Source organism: Primulina eburnea, chromosome 11 (genome assembly GCF_022965805.1).
Source record: "Primulina eburnea isolate SZY01 chromosome 11, ASM2296580v1, whole genome shotgun sequence".
In the NCBI taxonomy this organism is placed as follows: domain Eukaryota; kingdom Viridiplantae; phylum Streptophyta; class Magnoliopsida; order Lamiales; family Gesneriaceae; genus Primulina; species Primulina eburnea.
This window is the reverse complement of record NC_133111.1, coordinates 507,208-527,204: the sequence shown is the minus strand read 5'-3', so window position 1 is coordinate 527,204 and position 19,997 is coordinate 507,208. Positions and strand designations below refer to the sequence as shown.

General features: G+C 37.5%; 1 protein-coding gene across 1 annotated transcript; it reads left to right on the top strand.

The window, feature by feature from the left end:
- The first annotated feature begins 3,532 nt into the window (after nucleotides 1-3,532).
- LOC140804209 (probable isoaspartyl peptidase/L-asparaginase 3) lies at nucleotides 3,533-19,848 on the top strand. Its single transcript, XM_073160065.1, has 8 exons — nucleotides 3,533-3,676; nucleotides 4,430-4,601; nucleotides 4,890-4,954; nucleotides 5,062-5,274; nucleotides 17,325-17,504; nucleotides 17,593-17,651; nucleotides 18,127-18,231; nucleotides 18,339-19,848. The coding sequence occupies exons 1-8, from the start codon at nucleotides 3,614-3,616 to the stop codon at nucleotides 18,556-18,558; spliced, it is 1,077 nt and encodes a 358-aa protein (XP_073016166.1). The 5' UTR covers nucleotides 3,533-3,613; the 3' UTR covers nucleotides 18,559-19,848.
- The last annotated feature ends 149 nt before the right edge of the window (nucleotides 19,849-19,997 follow it).

Sequence of the window (19,997 nt, the reverse complement as noted above, 5' to 3'; positions counted from 1 at the left end):
GTTTCCTCCTTAATCTTCCTTCACAACCCACTCTTCCCCGGTCTTACGAATTTGAGGAGACTTAACTCAGCAGCCAAGAATTGGTAGCAGATAGGAAATTCTCCTCCCCTTCTTTAATTTCGGAATAGAACTTGATAGCCTACGAGTTGAGGACCTTATAGACATGGTGATAGATGAAGTAGCTGGCTCGGGCGCTCAACCTGGTAACTTCTTCTTCTGTGTTCCTCTTTTACCTTTTACAGTTTGTGAATTTTGATTTTGATTATGTCTCTTTATCTTGCATGTGAAACGGAAATGCATGCTGCTTTCTCAAGCGCACCACTTCTTTAAGCAACTATTGAGGGATTATGAGGAGGCCTCAGGACAGTCTATAAACTTTGCAAAGTCTGGTATCATGTTTAGCCGCAACCTGGCCCGAGAAGAACAACAAACCTTATCAAACATTTTTGGGATTACAAAAGATATGCGAGATGGAAAATATCTCGGGTTGCCTTCGCTCATAGGAAAAAATAAAAGAGCGATTTTCAGCTACATAAAAGACAGAATTTGGAAACGGATTCACAGCTGGAGAGGCAAATATTTATCAAAAGCAGGAAGAGAAATTTTGATTAAAGCGGTTGCCCAAGCCCTCCCCTCTTACTGTATGAATGTATTCCTATTACCAAAATCCACCATTGATGAACTCCAGCGAATCATGAACTCGTTTTGGTGGGGTTCTCGGCCAGATGGAAATCGAGGTATAAAATGGCTAAGTTGGGAGCGTCTCTGTACTAGAAAGATCCATGGGGGAATGAGCTTCAGAAATTTGGAATCATTTAACTTGGCAATGCTGGGTAAACAAGCATGGAATCTAATCTCTAAACCTATGTCTCTCATGACTAGGATCCTAAAAGCGAAATATTTTCCCAACTCGAGCTTTTTGGAGGCTCCGCTTGGCCATAATCCTAGCTATATCTGGCGAAGCCTGTGAAATTCTAAATTTATCATGAAAAAAAGGGTCCGCTGGTGAGTGGGAGATGGGCAGAATATCCGTGTATGGGAGGACCCTTGGCTACGTGACCCACATAATTTCCATATTGAATCTTCTCCAACAATGGTCATAGAAACTATGACAGTAAAAAATCTCATCAATCCCTCCACTCACCAATGAGATATAGAACTGCTACAGGATCTATTATGCAATCGTGATGTTAGAGAAATACTGAACATCCCTCTGCACTTGGACACTGAAGGAGACAAATGCATATGGCATCATGGGAACAATGGGAAATACTCTGTTCGCTCAGGATACAAAATTGCTCAAGAGATTCTAATGGGGGGCGAAGAAAACAAGATCCAAGGAGAGTGGCAGAAGCTGTGGAACCTAAAAATCCCACCCAAGGTAAAGACTTTTCTATGGCGTACAGCTAGGTATGTTTTTCCGAACAGAGGAAATCTCCAAAAGAAACACATAACAGTACCAATTTTGTGTGCTACTTGTGGAAGTGAGTGGGAAAATTCCTGGCACCTCTTCATTTTCTGTCCACTTGCAAAACACTGCTGGGAGAATATCGGTATGTGGCATTATGTGCTATCCTTATCAAATGAGGCAGAAGGCTTTATACAATGGCTATTTCAAATCCTTAGTAAGGCTCCGGAAACCGAAGTGGAAAAAATTGCAATGGTGTTATGGGGTATATGGAGAGCTCGCAACGAGAAACTATGGAATAGGATATCGAGTACAGCTCATCAAGTTGTTGACTCAGCGATGCAGCTGCTATCTGACTGGAAGGGGGTGCGCGGCATTGAGGGACCAAATGAAGCTAATATGTAACCATCCAACCAATTGGAAAAAACCACAAACACCAACTCTCAAATGCAACGTAGATGCAACACTACAGAATGCAAGTAGAAACATAGGAATGAGAATGGTGCTTCGAGACTCCATGGGCTCCTTCATAAGAGCCAGAACAAATGCCATCCCAGGCCTAGTGGAAGTCAAAGAAGCTGAAGCAATGGCCTTCAAAGAGGCTCTAAGCTGGGTGGATGACATGGGCTTACAAGAGGTAACATTTGAATCAGACTCTAAAGCGGTAATCGATGCAATCAACTCACGAAGAGAGGATGATTCAGAATTTGGCTTAGTAATTTCTGCGTGCCGAGTAATTCTTCGACAACGACCATCATACAAGGTCTGCTTTACACGACGACAAGCAAATAAGGTTGCCCATAACCTTGCAAGAGCATCTTGTTTCTATGCTCGTCCCATGATCTGGACGTTACCGCCAGATTCTATTATTGATGTTTTGTATGAAGATTGTAATAATTCTTATTCGCAATAAACTTAAGTATTTCTGTCAAAAAAAAAAGTTTATTAGTTATACAAATTGTTGTATAAGTAGCATTATCTAATTTTATCCCAAAACATCTCTCAATCTATTTTATGTAATTACAATAAGGTAGATTTTCCCAAATATTCATTCACTCATGTATTATATTTTATTAAAAATATAAAAAAATAAAAAACTTATGATAAAAATAAATAAAAGATTGTTCTTTAAAATACTTATAAAAGATTTATCCCATATATAGTTAATTGTTCTTTAAAATGTGGAGCCTAGAAAATATTAATTTAATGTAATTATATTGCATATAAAAAATACGTGTGTAAAATTATACTTTTTTTTTAAAGCGTATAAATGATTGTTTCTGCGATGAAAATGACGAATTAGTGCCTCAGTTTTTTTTTTTAATACTGGAAATATATTCATTATGCCGAAATATAAATAAGATAAAAATAAAAGAAAATGATAATTCCTATATGCAGAGCATTAGATTCTCCGTATATCATTCCAACAATATATGTAGTAGGGTCCACTTTTTTTGGTTGTGCTGTGCCATTTCTTATACTCAGTACTCTTATATCATTTTTTGGTTGGGATGTGCCATTTTTTTTTCACAATAAAATAAATAATATTTTTAACCTAAAAAAATAATATTTTTTTATGGATAAAATAAATAAAAAATACACCGCATAAACATGTGAGACCGTTTCATATAAGTTGTTGTCATATTATGATTTATGAATATCATTTCATTATCATTCCAACAATATATACAATAGGGTCCTCCTATTTTGGTTGTGTTGTGTCATTTCTATTTAATAGTTTTGGCAAAAATTTGTGTGAGACGGTCTTACGAATCGTATTTGTGAGACGGATCTTTTATTTTGATTATCCATGAAATGTATTAATTTTTGGCAAAAACTTGTGTGAGACGGTCTCACGGGTCATATTTTTCAGACAGATATCTTATTTGGATCATCCACGAAAAAATATTATCTTTTATGTTAAGAGTATTACTTTTTATTCTGAATATGAGTAAGGTTGATCCGTCTCACTTATTAGGATCCGTGAGACGGTCTCACATGAGACCCGCTCTTATTTTTTATGCTAAAAGTTTTACTTTTTATTGTGAATATCGGTAAGATTGATCCGTCTCATATATTAAGATTGGTAAGCCGATCTCACATGATACTCACCCTGATATTTTTGAATGAAAAAAAATAAATCTTATACGTTTAATTAATACAGAACGGAACTAAGGGGTTGGGTGGTCCGTCTCCACTGCTGCGATGGCCTCCGGCGCCGTCATACTGTTCATGGCTCTCGTTTTCCTCGCTACACCAATTCCTTTGGTAATTTACTAATCTTATCTCCATACCGTGGATGGTTGTCTCCAATCGCATCTCCGTATATATTCGTTTGCTGATTTTTGCTTCATTTCACCCCACGAAAGCGCTGTTGAGATTTTGGGTTTCAAATTCCTCCTGTGTAAGACTGTGATTTCTTTAGGGTTTTTGCTAAATCATGCCGTGCTTGAGGCGATATGAAATAATTTATTCATCAACATATTATACCTAAAAAAGGGAATTAGAAAATACGACATGAATGTATGCAGGCGAGGATTTCCAGTTTCTTTGTATCATTGTATGTGTCTTCTTTTTCTTCTTGTACATACAGATAGCAATGCAGTGGTGCAAACTTGTTGAACCGTATGAATCCGAGCGTATTATATATAGCCAGTCGACTGGTCCATTTGATAGTAATGTTGGTCTTCCATGATAAAGTCATATGGTGGTAAAATCTCGAAGTAGATTTTAGTGAAACTTGTTATTGCTTAGACCAAATCCGAGTTTCCAACAATTCAATGCAAAGCATGAACGATGGGTTACTGGCGGGCATATTATAAGAGAGAGAAGTGTTGAATTTTGTCAGTACTCGGTCTAGATGAGGATTCGATAAGTTTACATGAAAATAATTCTGTGCTGCTCAAGTGGCTAGCTGAGCATGAATTGTTCCAACTAAGCTCAAGATTTCTCCTAGTATAAAACTCAATTTCAAATGAAAAATGCGAGATATGCGCCTCCTTGTCATGTTTCTTTGATCAGGCATTTGGATATGAAGTTAAGAATGCAGAGAAGTTCCCAGTCGTTGTTAGCACCTGGCCCTTCTTGGAAGCTGTCAGAGCAGCATGGAAGACAGTTTGCAGAGGGTTTTCAGCAATGGATGCAGTGGTAGAAGGTTGCTCTGCTTGTGAGATATTAAGATGCGATGGTACAGGTCGGGATCCAGTTGCACTTCCCTCTTGTTAAACAGAAGAAATAATATAGCAACTGATTTGCATTCTGATATCCACTGTAAATGAACTGTATTTATGCAAATTTTTTGTCTACCCGAAAAATATTAAGTTTCAATATTAAGAAACATCATTGCATTTCAGACTACGTACCCTCGTGACTCGTGAGGCATTTTGTTTGGTAGTAGTATACTTAACTTTCTGTCTTGTTCTTTTATGGTCATTTTCACTGTTATCCTTAGGTTTATATCAATGATCATCTCCATGAACAGTTGGTCCTGGTGGAAGTCCCGACGAAAATGGAGAAACTACCATTGATGCTATGATCATGAATGGTGTAAGTCATGTGGCAGTTATTTGTCAAATATTGAATTATTCTTTCTTGATATATCTACAAAGTGAAGCATAGAATGTTTAGCTATGTTTCTGCCAAGACATGTATAGGTGACAATGGAGGTTGGAGCTGTTGCTGCAATGAGATATGTGAGTGAAGGCATCAAAGCAGCAAGATTAGTGATGCAACATACTGAACACACCATGCTTGCTGGAGAGCAAGCATCAATATTTGCTATTTCAATGGGTCTTCCAGGTCCCACAAATCTGAGCTCCAAAGAATCAATAGAAAAGTGGATAAAATGGAAAAATAACAAGTGCCAGTGATAAGTGCAATTTATTGTACTTTTATTACTTGTTTTTAACTTGGAGTTTTGTGATTTTTGAGCAGGTTTTATTTGATATGTTGTTGTTTTTGTTATTGTAGTTTGGAAGCTTAGAAATGAGAGTTTGAAGTGATATAGTGATGAATTAGAGGTACAAAGGAAAACTAGACACGAGAGTTACCGCACCCGCGCCACAGCAAGCAGCGCCCCCGCGCTATCTGCCGAACACACACCGCCCCCGCGCTGCGTACACGAGCGCCCCCGCGCCAGTTGCCGATGCATTACCGCACCCGCGGTCATGCAAGCGCCGCACCCGCGCTGTGACTTCCGCAGCAAATGATTTCTTGGCGAACAAACACCGCACCCGCGGTCTTACTATCACCGCACCTGCGGTCATGCACAAACATTCCTCCGGAAATTGTGAAACTTTGAAGACTTTGAGGAAATGGAGGGGAGAATGGTGTGCTACGTGATAGATCTTGTCTAGACTATAAAAGGTGTCTCTTTTTCATCATCTAGGTATGGAGAAAAACTAGAAAAAGAGTGGAGGCTATAAAGAACAAGATTAAAGATCAAGATCATCATCTTCAACAATTTCTTGTGCATCTTGGGACAAAATCTTCATACACTCCAAAACTCTTGTTCTAAGTTCTTTCTTTCTTTTATTTTGATATGTTTTGTTTAATATTTATGTGTTGTTGTTTTATTTTCCTTATTATGAACTAAATCTTAATTCTAGAGGGATGATGGAACAAAACTAGAAACCATGTGTGATGATTTATGATTTATGCTATATGAGATTTCCTTATTGTTCATTTGTATGTTTCTAATTTTAATGCTTTCAATTTACTGGCCATATCTTGAATGATGATTATGTTTATAAATTATCACTTGGAAAAGGGAATTTATAAACAAGAAAGGGAAAAATACATCAATAGTATTTTTATAGTTCGGGAGGACATATAGTGCTATTGAAGCCATTAAAAGATTTGAGTGATTATTGTGTTATTTAATTTTAGATTGTTGATGGGGACGTTACAATCTTTTGTTAGATAATTAGTATCTACTTAGCACTCGGGAGAGGGAGTAGATGATTTTTAGAATTCTTAGCTAATGAATAAGAAGGGCAAATATAATATAGCTACACAAAATACACATGGTGGATAGTTGCGTGAAATCGGACCTCTAGATCTTTTATTCTATTGTTGTTCACTATTATTTGGTACTATAATTCAATTTAGTTTTAAATCTAGTTATTGGTATAAACAACTTCGTCAATTGATTTTTCTAAATAAAATCAAGACTATTTTAATTACAAGCATTAATATAAATTTAAAAATACATTCCTCGTGGGATCGACACTTGTACTCAAAATTACATTTTACTATAACTTGACGTTGTGCACTTGCAAGCAATTAAGAAAACACGCAACAAGTTTTTGGCGCCGTTGCCGGGGAGTGTAAAATTTGAATTTATATTAATATTGTTACCAATTAGTCTAAATTTTAATTTAGAACTATTTTTATTATACTACATTAAACACTGATTTGTTATTGTTTTTGATTAACAGTGCATGCGAAGATCGCAAAATCTTGACTTGCTTATCTTTGATCCTGAAATCGAAAGAACCGCAAGACGATTAAGAAAGGCAAGAAGAGAAGAGATTCGAGCAATGGCTGAAAACAGAGACAATGAAAATCCACCCCCTGCAATACCCATCAGAGATCATTTTAGGCCAATATTGAATGCTCATTATTCTGGTATAGCACGAGGAACAATTAATGCAAACAACTTTGAGCTCAAGCCTGCATTGATAAACATGGTTCAACAGAATCAGTTTAATGGAGCCGCTACTGCAGATCCTCATCTACATCTCAGAACATTCCTTGAAATTACTGATACGGTAAAAATAAATGGTGTTTCTGATGATATAATTCGAATGCGTTTGTTTCCTTTTTCTCTTAGGGACCAAGCAAGAGGATGGCTCCAATCGCTTCCTTTGGGGAGTATCACTACATGGCAGGAGTTAGCAACCAAGTTTCTTGCAAAATATTTCCCACCTGCAAAGTCTGCACAGTTGAAAATCGAGATAAGTACTTTTAGGCAGACTGATTTTGAGCAACTATATGAGGCATGGGAGCGGTATAAGGAGTTGTTGAGAAGATGTCCAAACCATGGTTTTGAAGATTGGGTACAAATTGAATTATTTTACAATGGTTTGAATGGACAAACCAGAGGTACTGTGGATGCAGCAGCTGGTGGCACGATATTTGCAAAATCACCTGATCAAGCATATGATTTACTTGAACAGATGACCATTAACAGTTATCAGTGGCCGTCAGAAAGATCAGGAGTAAAGAAGCAAGCTGGAATTTATGCCATAGATCCTATTACCTCACTTACTGCTCAAGTTTCAGCTTTGACAAATCAAATTGCAGCAATGAATAAGACTGGTACATCAGAGGTTGAAAATGCATCGGTTGTTACTGAAGAACCACAAATTCCTGATGAGGCTCATTATATCAACAATAGGAATTTTGGTGGCTACGGAGGATATCGAGGTAACCCTCCCTCTAACACTTATCATCCTGGATTGAGAAATCATGAAAATTTTTCATATGCTAATAATAAGAATGTGTTGAATCCTCCACCGGGGTTCAATACATCAAAGGGGGAGGGAAAGCCTTCATTTGAAGATTTGGTAGGTACATTTGTTGCTGAGTCTGGAAAAAGGATGGCGAGAACTGAATCTCGTCTTGACAATATGGAGACTCACATGGGAAACATGGGTGCCACAATGAAATCTTTGGAAACGCAAATCGGACAGTTGGCCAACGCTCTAAAAGATCAGAACAAGGGGCAATTTCCCAGTAACACAGAGGTGAACCCAAAAGAGCAGTGCAAGGCAGTAACTTTGAGGAGTGGAAAAGAACTTGATGGTAAAAATTCCAATGATAAGGATGAGAAGGAGGTAACTGTTGAAGAAGTCGAAACTGAGGGTTCCAAAGCTGAAGTTGAAGTTGAACAACCTCCGGTATTTAAGCCGACTCTTCCATATCCGCTGAGGTTCAAGAAGAAGAAATTGGATGATCAATTTGCCAAATTTTTGGAGATTTTCAAGAAGATTCATATCAACATTCCATTTGCTGATGCTTTAGAGCAAATGCCAAACTATGCAAAATTCATAAAAGATGTGATGTCAAAGAAGAGAAAGTTGCATGAGTTTGAGACAGTGAAATTGACAGAAGAGTGTAGCGCCATACTTCAAAGGAAACTACCACAGAAACTCAAAGATCCAGGGAGTTTTACTATCCCTTGTGTTATTGGTGGTTCTAGAATAAATAAAGCTTTGTGTGATTTAGGTGCCAGTATTAATTTAATGCCTTTTTCTATTTACAGGACTTTAGAGCTTGGCGAGGTGAAGCCTAGCACTATTACCTTGCAGCTGGCGGATAGATCACTTACATATCCACGGGGTATAGTGGAGGATGTTCTGGTAAAGGTAGACAAATTTATATTTCCTGCTGATTTTGTCATTCTAGATATGGAAGAAGACAAGGACACCCCACTTATCTTTGGAAGGCCATTTTTGGCCACTGGAAAAGCTTTGATTGATGTGCACAAGGGTGAGCTTACATTGAGAGTAGGTGGAGAAGAAGTCATGTTCAACATCTACAACACAATTAAAGAACCAAATGAGGTAAGTACTTGTAATAGCATTGATGTAATTGACTCATGTGTATCTCATGTTGGTGCAGGAAGATTGACAAAAGATTCCTTGGAGAGATGCTTGTTGGAATCGGCGTCAATACTGGATGAAGATGATTGGGATGTGCAAGAGGAATTACTTGCTCTCGATACATTGCCTATAGAAAAGATTAATGTGCATAATGTAGAATTACTTGAAGATGCAAATATAGAGGTAACAAAAGTATCCCCTGAATTGAAGGAACTTCCAAGCCACCTGTGTTATGCATTTTTAGGTGAGAAGTCGACGTATCCGGTAATTATCTCTTCCTACCTTTCATGTGATGAAAAAGATAAATTATTGAGAGTGCTGCGAAAGTATAAAACTGCTTTTGGATGGTCGATTTCTGATATTAGGGGAATTAGCCCCACTATATGCATGCATAAAATTTTGATGGAGGAGATGTATACTCCTTATGTGGATCACCAAAGGAGGTTGAACCCAGCAATGAAAGAGGTTGTAAAGAATGAGGTACTGAAATTGTTAAATGCTGGTGTAATTTATGCTATTTCTGACAGTAGCTGGGTATCTCCTGTGCAAGTTGTACCAAAAAAGGGTGGGATGACAGTGTTAAAAAATGAAAATGATGAGTTAATATCTACTCGTACTGTAACTGGTTGGCGAGTATGTATTGATTATAGAAAGTTGAACAATGCCACACGAAAAGATCATTTTCCATTGCCTTTTATTGATCAGATGCTTGATAGACTTGCAGGTTATTGTCACTACTGTTTCTTAGATGGATATTCAGGTTATAATCAAATTGCCATAGCACCAGAAGATCAGGAAAAGACAACATTCACATGCCCCTATGGCACGTTTGCCTTTAGAAGGATGCCTTTTGGACTATGTAATGCACCTGCTACTTTTCAGAGGTGTATGATGGCCATTTTTGCAGACATGGTGGAGGACATCATGGAAGTCTTCATGGATGACTTCTCGGTATTTGGCTCTTCTTTTGATCACTGTTTACATAACCTATCCCTTGTTTTGCAGAGATGCCAAGAAAAGAACCTAGTTCTTAACTGGGAGAAGTGTCACTTTATGGTCCAAGAGGGCATTGTTCTTGGACATAAAGTATCTTCTAAGGGATTAGAGGTTGACAGAGCCAAGGTGGTTGCAATTGAAAAACTCCCTCCGCCAAAGAACATTAAGGGAATAAGGAGCTTCTTAGGGCATGCCGGGTTTTATCGTAGATTTATCAAAGATTTTTCTAAGATTACTAAACCTCTGTGTAATTTGCTTGAAAAAGAATCCACCTTTATTTTTGATGATGATTGTCTGCAGGCATTTGAGAAGATCAAGAAAGCATTGGTAACTGCACCAATCATGATAGTGCCGGATTGGGAGCAACCCTTTGAGCTGATGTGCGATGCCAGTGATTATGCAGTGGGTGTGGTGTTGGGACAGAAACGTGATAAATTCTTCAGATCAATCTACTATGCAAGTCGTACCATGGATGCTGCACAGCAAAACTACACAACCACCGAAAAGGAGATGCTCGCAGTAGTATTCGCCTTTGACAAGTTTAGACCCTACTTGGTAGGTACAAAGGTAATAGTTTTCACTGATCATGCAGCTATCCGATACTTATTTGCCAAGAAGGATGCAAAGCCACGTTTGATAAGGTGGATCTTGTTGCTCCAAGAGTTTGATTTCGAGGTAAGGGATAGAAAGGGATGTGAAAATCAAGTGGCTGACCACCTGTCAAGACTTGAGCGAGAGGAGAAGGAAGAAGAGGGAGCTATACAAGAAACTTTTCCAGATGAGCAGCTCTTTGAGGTAAACTCTGTACTTCCTTGGTTTGCTGATATTGCTAATTATTTGTCTTGTGGAACCCTTCCTCCAGATCTGAATCATCACCAGAAAAAGAAGTTCTTCCATGATATCAAATTTTTCTTTTGGGATGATCCTTGTGTGTATAAGAGATGTGCTGACCAAGTGATTAGGAGATGTGTTGATGGAGAAGATGCACAAAAAATTTTAGAACAATGTCATTCATCACCGTATGGTGGACATTTTGGGGTAACAAGAACAGCAGCTAAGGTATTGCAATCAGGTTTTTACTGGCCTACTTTGTTCAAAGATAGCTATACCTTAGTGAAATCATGTGATAGGTGCCAAAGGTTAGGGAACATTTCTAGGCGTCACGAATTACCATTGACAAATATTTTGGAAGTAGAACTTTTTGATGTCTGGGGCATAGATTTCATGGGACCTTTTCCCCCTTCTTTTGGTCAATCTTACATATTATTAGCTGTAGATTATGTTTCGAAATGGGTGGAAGCAATCGCCACCAGTACTAACGATGCTCGTGTTGTAGTTAAATTTGTGCACAAGAACATTTTCACAAGGTTTGGAACACCAAGAGCTATCATAAGTGATGAAGGTACGCACTTTTGCAATAAAATTTTCAATTCACTAATGGCTAAATACAATGTGAAGCACAAAGTGGCATTGGCATATCATCCTCAGTCAAACGGACAAGCTGAAATATCCAACCGGGAAATCAAACAAATCTTAGAAAAGACTGTCAATACAAACCGGAAGGATTGGGCTATAAAGTTGGATGATGCACTGTGGGCTTATAGGACAGCATTCAAGACACCTATAGGAATGTCTCCATATAGGTTGGTTTTTGGTAAAGCCTGTCACTTGCCGCTGGAATTGGAGCATCGAGCATTCTGGGCAGTTAAGAAGTTCAATTTTGACTTGAAAGCCGCTGGTGATGAAAGAAAATTACAGTTAAACGAAATGGAGGAGTTCCGCAATGAAGCCTACGAAAATGCCAAGATTTATAAAGAACAGACCAAAAAGTGGCATGATAAGCTCATTGTACGAAAGGAACTAAAACCAGGACAACAAGTACTCTTGTTCAATTCCCGTCTTAAGTTGTTTCCTGGTAAGTTGAAATCGCGTTGGTCAGGCCCATTCTTGGTGGAGACAGTGTATTCTCATGGGGCCATCGAGTTGAAGTGCAATGATGGACGAACTTTCAAGGTGAACGGGCAAAGAGTTAAGCCATACTATGGGAATGAAGTAAGGCACCTCGACAACATTCTTTTGGGCGGGTCAACTTGATATCGACTCATGGTAGTCAGGCTGATGACGTTAAAACAAGCGCTTATTGGGAGGCAACCCAATTCTTTGATTCTTGTTTGCATTGTGATTTCAGTTTTTATTTTATTTTAATCATGTTATTTTTAGTTGTGTATTTTTAATATAGTGTATGTTTATATCTCCCCGAATTTAATGAATCCCAATTGTTTTCTTTTCAGGATTGAAAATTTGAGAAGAAAATATTTTGACAAAACAGGAGTGCCCTTACAGTCTCATAAGCACTGCACCTATGCTTGAGGTGCATTCAAAATACAGAAAATTCGAACAGAGAGCGCCCCCGCGCTTCTTAAATCACCGCCCCCGCGCTGTGTCAATGGAATAAATTCATGCAAATGCCGAGAACATAGCGCACCCGCGGTAGTTTAAGACTGCCCCCGCGCTGAAAATTCGAACAGGTACCGCACCCGCGGTGCTTCCATTACCGCACCCGCGGTGTGCCATTTTAAGAACAAAATCGGGCATGCTTCTCCATTTCCGAAAATTCCTTCTCAAGAACACCTCTTCCATTTTCGAAATCTTCTCTCAACCAACTCTTTTCACACTCATTTTTTTTTGTGATTCCTTCCTCAAATTTACTACTCTCAACCAAAATATCTTAAACCATTCCATAAAATATCATTTCTTTCCATCAAATTCACAAATCAAACCTAGGGTTTGAAAAGGGGTTTCGAATTTCTTCAAGATTTGAGTGGAAATTTGTTTTTGTTCTTCAAGAAACATTTCAACAAAACAAAGGTGAGCAAATTCTAGCAAATTTGTGTCTAAATTCGAAAATTATTGGGAAGGAAGAAATTATTCATCTTGTGAAGAATATTGTTGATGTTGGGATTATTGATTGATTGATTATTGTATACATTGTTGAGGTGTGAAATTTGTGAAGTTGTAGTTTGGGAGATTGAAATAATCTTGTATTTGAAAAGTTGGGTTGCATTGAGGTTGTGTTGCAAGGTGTTTGACAAAATGCCCCTGAAAAAAAAGTCATCAAAGGGTGCTTCTTCATCAACAGCAGTGAACTATGATGCGAGTAGATTTTTTAATGAAAAAGCGGAGGAACAATATGGGAAAATTTTGATTCGAAGCATTATCAAGGAGAGGGGTTTTGATTTTAGTCACCCTGATACACAAATTGAACAAATGCTTAAGGATCGACAGTGGGAGGAGTTTGGAAGACAGCCACAGGATGCTGTCATATCATTGGTGAGAGAGTTCTATGCAAACTTGAAGGTGAGACATGATCGGTTAGTGGTGTTTGTGAGAGGTAAAGAGGTAGCTTTTGATGCTCGAACAATCAACACTGTATATGGCTTTCCGGAAATAATGCACGATGAGTACGAAGAATACAAAAATGGGAATGTTGATTATGAAAATATTCTTCAAACTATTTGTACACAGGGAGCCGAATGGCGAATGAGAGACAATGTGCACTTAAGCCTTGCAAAGTCTGACCTCAGGGAAATGGCAAAATATTGGTATTCATTCATTACTGCAAGAATAAAGCCTACAGAACACACCACTACTGTGATTAAGGAGAGGGCCATCCTCATATTCTGCATTATGACAGGAAAGACAATCGATCTAGGTCGATTGCTTCAGAACTCAATTTACGATTATGCATGTGGCAAATCTCCGAGTGGACTTCTCCACCCCTCTCTCATCACTGTTTTATGCCAACATGTGGGGGTTACTTGGGCACCAAATGAGGAAATTCTGAAGCCGAAAAATCCCATTGTGATAGAACAGGCATTTATGGGATTCAGAAATAACCAAGCTGCAGCACGTAGAGCTGAAAGAGAATTCAATCGGAGAGCTGCAGAGAGGCGTGATCAAGCCCAAGCTCAAGAGCCACAGCCACAGCAAAGGCATAGGAGAAATAGGCTTAATCAGTTGGAGGAGGATATAAGGGTATCACGCCAAGAGATGGATGCTTTTCGGTATCGGACCGATACATTCATGGATTACATGATGGATTTCACATCAGCCTTGGCTCATCAGTTTCCCTCTGCTGCCACTTCGGGACATCCATTTCCACCTCCTCCACAGTGGCCACCTGTCTACCACCCGCCAGAGTTCCAACAACAACCCAACCCTGATGACGATGAAGAGGATGATGGCAATGACCACTGACGGTCGTTGCCCAGTGTATGTGCATTTCCTTATTTTTCATACCTATTTACATCGAGGACGATGCACATGATTAAGTTTGGGGGAGAGTTATTTTATTCTATCTTTGTGTGTTTTGTTTATTTAGAGTGTTTATTTGTTTATTTGCTTTTGTGTGTTTATTTACTTAGTGTATTTTTGTGTGTTTAATTTTTTTTTTTTTGGTTTATTAAGTGTGTTTGTAGTATTTTAGTCATGAAATGTTTAATGAATTGGCCAATGATAAAAATATTTTTTGGAAAAGCAATGTCATGCATCAAATTCATGTTAATTGACCACTTTGAAAATTTAGAGAATAATCATGAGATTTGGTGAATTTGAGACTTAAAATTTCTATAAAACTTTGTGATTTTTATTTGACATTGAAATAAAATTTTTGCAAACATATAAATGATTTAGGCAATCTTTGAATTTATTTGGGCCATGTATATTATTCATAAACATTCATTTGAAGCCCTTTTGAGCCTATATGAGAAAAGAGTTGTGTTTTTAAATTCCTTGGAAGCCAAGCACATTTCTTTTTGAATATATATGTATTTGGTTGAATCATTTTCACGATAATTAGAATTCTACTCTTTGATGGTGAATTGAGATTTTGTCTAGAACTATCCAAACATCACTCGAGGCGAAATACGGACAAATTATGATTTAGGAATGATTTAGGTGATTTTTGGATCGATTGAGCCTTTCAAGCTACCAAATAAATTAATTTATCATTTGTCACCTCTTTGAACTTATATGAATTTGAATGGCACACTTAAATATGTGTTAAAGACCCCCATTCAAATATTTTTTTCAAGAATCCCACAATTACCAACCTTTTGAATATCTTATACAATTAATTCCTACCTTCTCAAGGGAGTAAGAATTTGAAAGAAATTGATTTTCTCCTACAAAAGAAAAATGACTAATGATACATTGTTGAAAATTGGAGAAAAAGGGAGAAAAAGAGATGAGATGAATAAAGAAAAGAAAAAGATAAAAATTGGAGATTGAAAGAAATAGTGGAGTGTGCAAAAGAGAAGAAATTCAATTTACTCCCTTATTTGAACTCTTAGACTTTATTTGTAGCCATGAACCAAGCCTAACATTATAACCATTAAAAATCCTATTAACCTAGTCATATTTGTCCAATATACTAGTGGAGAGTGATTGGGAGGATCTAGCCTATGGACAATCGATAAACACCGTCATTGAGTAAGAATTTTGGTCAATTTTTCACACACCTCACTGCATCAAATAATCATTGGGTATCCATTTCTTGAATGAATATTGTTTTGAACCCAATTTTTTACCGAAAAAGACCTTGTGATATGTGTTTGTAAAAATTTGAAATCAGTTGATAATGATTTGAAACATGGTTGAAGAGATTTGAAGTTAGAGAACAAACCAATCACATGATTTTATCCGGATAAACAAGTGGTTAGATTGACTTGAATTGTAAATGCATGATGGATTTTGAAATTATGTTGAGGCCAAGTTCTTTAAAATATTTCATGACTTGTTTGTTGTTTGTTTGATTGTTTATTTTTGTTGTTTTATTTTGCTCGGGACTAGCAAAATCTTAAGTTTGGGGGAGTTTGATAAGTGCAATTTATTGTACTTTTATTACTTGTTTTTAACTTGGAGTTTTGTGATTTTTGAGCAGGTTTTATTTGATATGTTGTTGTTTTTGTTATTGTAGTTTGGAAGCTTAGAAATGAGAGTTTGAAGTGATATAGTGATGAATTAGAGGTACAAAGGAAAACTAGACACGAGAGTTACCGCACCCGCGCCACAGCAAGCAGCGCCCCCGCGCTATCTGCCGAACACACACCGCCCCCGCGCTGCGTACACGAGCGCCCCCGCGCCAGTTGCCGATGCATTACCGCACCCGCGGTCATGCAAGCGCCGCACCCGCGCTGTGACTTCCGCAGCAAATGATTTCTTGGCGAACAAACACCGCACCCGCGGTCTTACTATCACCGCACCTGCGGTCATGCACAAACATTCCTCCGGAAATTGTGAAACTTTGAAGACTTTGAGGAAATGGAGGGGAGAATGGTGTGCTACGTGATAGATCTTGTCTAGACTATAAAAGGTGTCTCTTTTTCATCATCTAGGTATGGAGAAAAACTAGAAAAAGAGTGGAGGCTATAAAGAACAAGATTAAAGATCAAGATCATCATCTTCAACAATTTCTTGTGCATCTTGGGACAAAATCTTCATACACTCCAAAACTCTTGTTCTAAGTTCTTTCTTTCTTTTATTTTGATATGTTTTGTTTAATATTTATGTGTTGTTGTTTTATTTTCCTTATTATGAACTAAATCTTAATTCTAGAGGGATGATGGAACAAAACTAGAAACCATGTGTGATGATTTATGATTTATGCTATATGAGATTTCCTTATTGTTCATTTGTATGTTTCTAATTTTAATGCTTTCAATTTACTGGCCATATCTTGAATGATGATTATGTTTATAAATTATCACTTGAAAAGGGAATTTATAAACAAGAAAGGGAAAAATACATCAATAGTATTTTTATAGTTCGGGAGGACATATAGTGCTATTGAAGCCATTAAAAGATTTGAGTGATTATTGTGTTATTTAATTTTAGATTGTTGATGGGGACGTTACAATCTTTTGTTAGATAATTAGTATCTACTTAGCACTCGGGAGAGGGAGTAGATGATTTTTAGAATTCTTAGCTAATGAATAAGAAGGGCAAATATAATATAGCTACACAAAATACACATGGTGGATAGTTGCGTGAAATCGGACCTCTAGATCTTTTATTCTATTGTTGTTCACTATTATTTGGTACTATAATTCAATTTAGTTTTAAATCTAGTTATTGGTATAAACAACTTCGTCAATTGATTTTTCTAAATAAAATCAAGACTATTTTAATTACAAGCATTAATATAAATTTAAAAATACATTCCTCGTGGGATCGACACTTGTACTCAAAATTACATTTTACTATAACTTGACGTTGTGCACTTGCAAGCAATTAAGAAAACACGCAACAGCCAGCCCAATTTCAGGAAAAATGTTCTGCCCGTTGATGATTGTGGTCCTTATCATACCAAGAGTATATTTAATCTTGGTGAGGCGTCATGCACAAACACTAAGAGTGTCGTTGTTGATGGATCAGGGTCGTACCAGTTTGGCATCCACAACCACGATACAATATCACTGGCTGTTATTGACAAAGTAACTTCTTTCCCTCTTTACAGTTTCATTTGGCCCTTTGGGTTTGGATTCATTGTCAATTTTTCCCACTGTATCTATTTTTTTCCAGTTGGGAAACATTGCTGTCGGTACATCAACTAATGGGGCCGCTTTTAAGATTCCTGGCAGGTAATATTAGGAAGCCAATGATCATGCAATAACTTGTCTGCATAACTTGTCTTTATTATTTACCAATGTGAGCATCTTTAACTTATGTGAGAATGTTACTTTTATGTGAAAGATGAACGAACTATTGTTCAACAGTTATGCACATGTTTCCGGGCAATGGCTACGTTAAAAAATTTTAGTGAACGAAAACTTGTGATCTGTACGAGTTCCTGAAAATTCCGAAAAGCAAGCCTAGAAGAAGAACTTATATGCTGTATACATGTTAAAAGGGCCTTCTATAGCTTGTAAATGAAGGGAAGCCATTATACAGGACACTCTGAGATGATTGTCTAAGACGTATTGAACATGTGTCTGTAATATACACAACATGGTGTAGTGAATGGATAATGGGATAAATCAGACCACAAATTTGAATACAGTTCCAACATGAGTAAACTTGAATCCTGCTACCAACAAAGTTTTCAATTGCTATCAGGGTTGGTGATGGTCCTATTGCTGGGTCTTCAGCGTATGCTGATACTGAAGTTGGAGCATGTGGTGCAACAGGGGATGGTGATGTCATGATGCGCTTCCTTCCATGGTATACTTTCAAAAGACACTGTATATTGATTCTCCTGTGTGGCTTATGATTTATGATGATTCCTGGAGTTTTGTGAATGTAAGCATTGTCCTATCTATCTTCTTTAGCTATCAAGTGGTGGAGAGTATGAGGTTAGGCATGGAACCCAAGTTAGCAGCTCAGGATGCCATAGCAAGAATCGCTAGGAAATACCCTGATTTTGTAGGAGCTATTTTTGCTGTCAATAAGAGTGGTGCCCATGCCGGTGCATGCCATGGATGGACTTTTCAATATTCCGTGAGGAGCCCTGACATGGCTGATGTTGTCGTTTATACGGTCGTCCCATGACAAGATGAGTTGAAAATTTCGGCTGGCATCGAAGTTGGAAATCTCGGGAAAGTAGTCGAGTCGAGGGCAACCTATGTTTGATTTTCTGGAGCAGGAGGGGATCTTTCTGAAGATGATCCGTCTCAAGCTTCACTTTCTCTAAATGTATATACTGATTTTGCTTTATTGGACGATAAACGTACCTTGCAATTGAAATGGAATAGTAAATGTAATTAAAATTGAAGCGGTGTCGTGATTCAGTTTCATTTTCGTTTGATTACTGGTGCAAGAAGTCGTTAAAAGGCCTTTTCTTCATTTGGGAATGGAAATTTACAAGCGAGGGGAGTGGCGATCCAAAGTTGTCTGCCTTATATTCACCATCAATTTTTGTTGAGATAAGGGCCTTGTTACACATCTGGTTTCAGGAGACGTTTAATCTTTTTGTTTTTTGTTTTGTGTTTTTTGTTTTTTGAATGTTTGTGTTGACTCATTCACCTTCAATTTCAGCAAATTGTGAACATCGGCCTGCGTTCAACTCTTTAATCCTGTGCAAAGTAGCTCTACTAAATATTGTGCATGTGATCATCTAGTGGTTCCCCTAGAGTTTACAGTCCGTTTAGTTGAGTTGATGAGCTTATGTGAATAAATAAAATCGTGATTATTAAAATATTTGGGTATGATATGATATAATATTGAATAAATAATATGTTTGGTTTTATTGATACTCATTTTCAATAATTAATGAATATAAATAAAAGAAATATATATATGAAGGATGCTTTTATAATTTTTAATTCAATAATTTAATTGAAGTTGGATAAATAATTAATACACAAAATTGTAACCAAATATTTGATTGTATTGGTGATGAACTTCCCTGGTTGTTTCTTTTATGCTTCTGTGCTGCTCTTCTGACTTCTACAATAAAGTTCATGCAGATAGTTTTCCTTCAGGATTCATCCAGGCTGGTCAGCCTTTTATCTTGCATGATGTAGAAGTCTCTTCTCCTGTGGGTGCAGCAAATTTTATTGCGTGGATTCTGAACCCCTTCACCAAATCTTATCAAGATCAATCAGTTGATTATCTGACTAAAGTATGCCAACTCTGGACTCTGAGGCTCTACAACTCAAATAAATGTAATGAGGTAAAAGCCGGCCACAAGATGGAAAATCAGAGGATTAGGTTACTTGATAAGCATGGCACGATTTCACAAGACTCTGATAGTTCGATAGTTGCACTTTGGCTCAAGGAATTCACTCAAACATATATCAAATATTTTGGAACAAAAGCTGGTCTCATGATTCCCAATGCCAAAGGATTTGGCGTCCAACAAGGACGGTTGTTAGGAATATTCCACTCGGTATCTTAATTGCTTATCCTAATCATTTAAGTGCCGCAGGATTTGAATTGCTTCTGCATTATGTTGTTACTGCCATTATCCAAAAGTTTTCAGGAATACA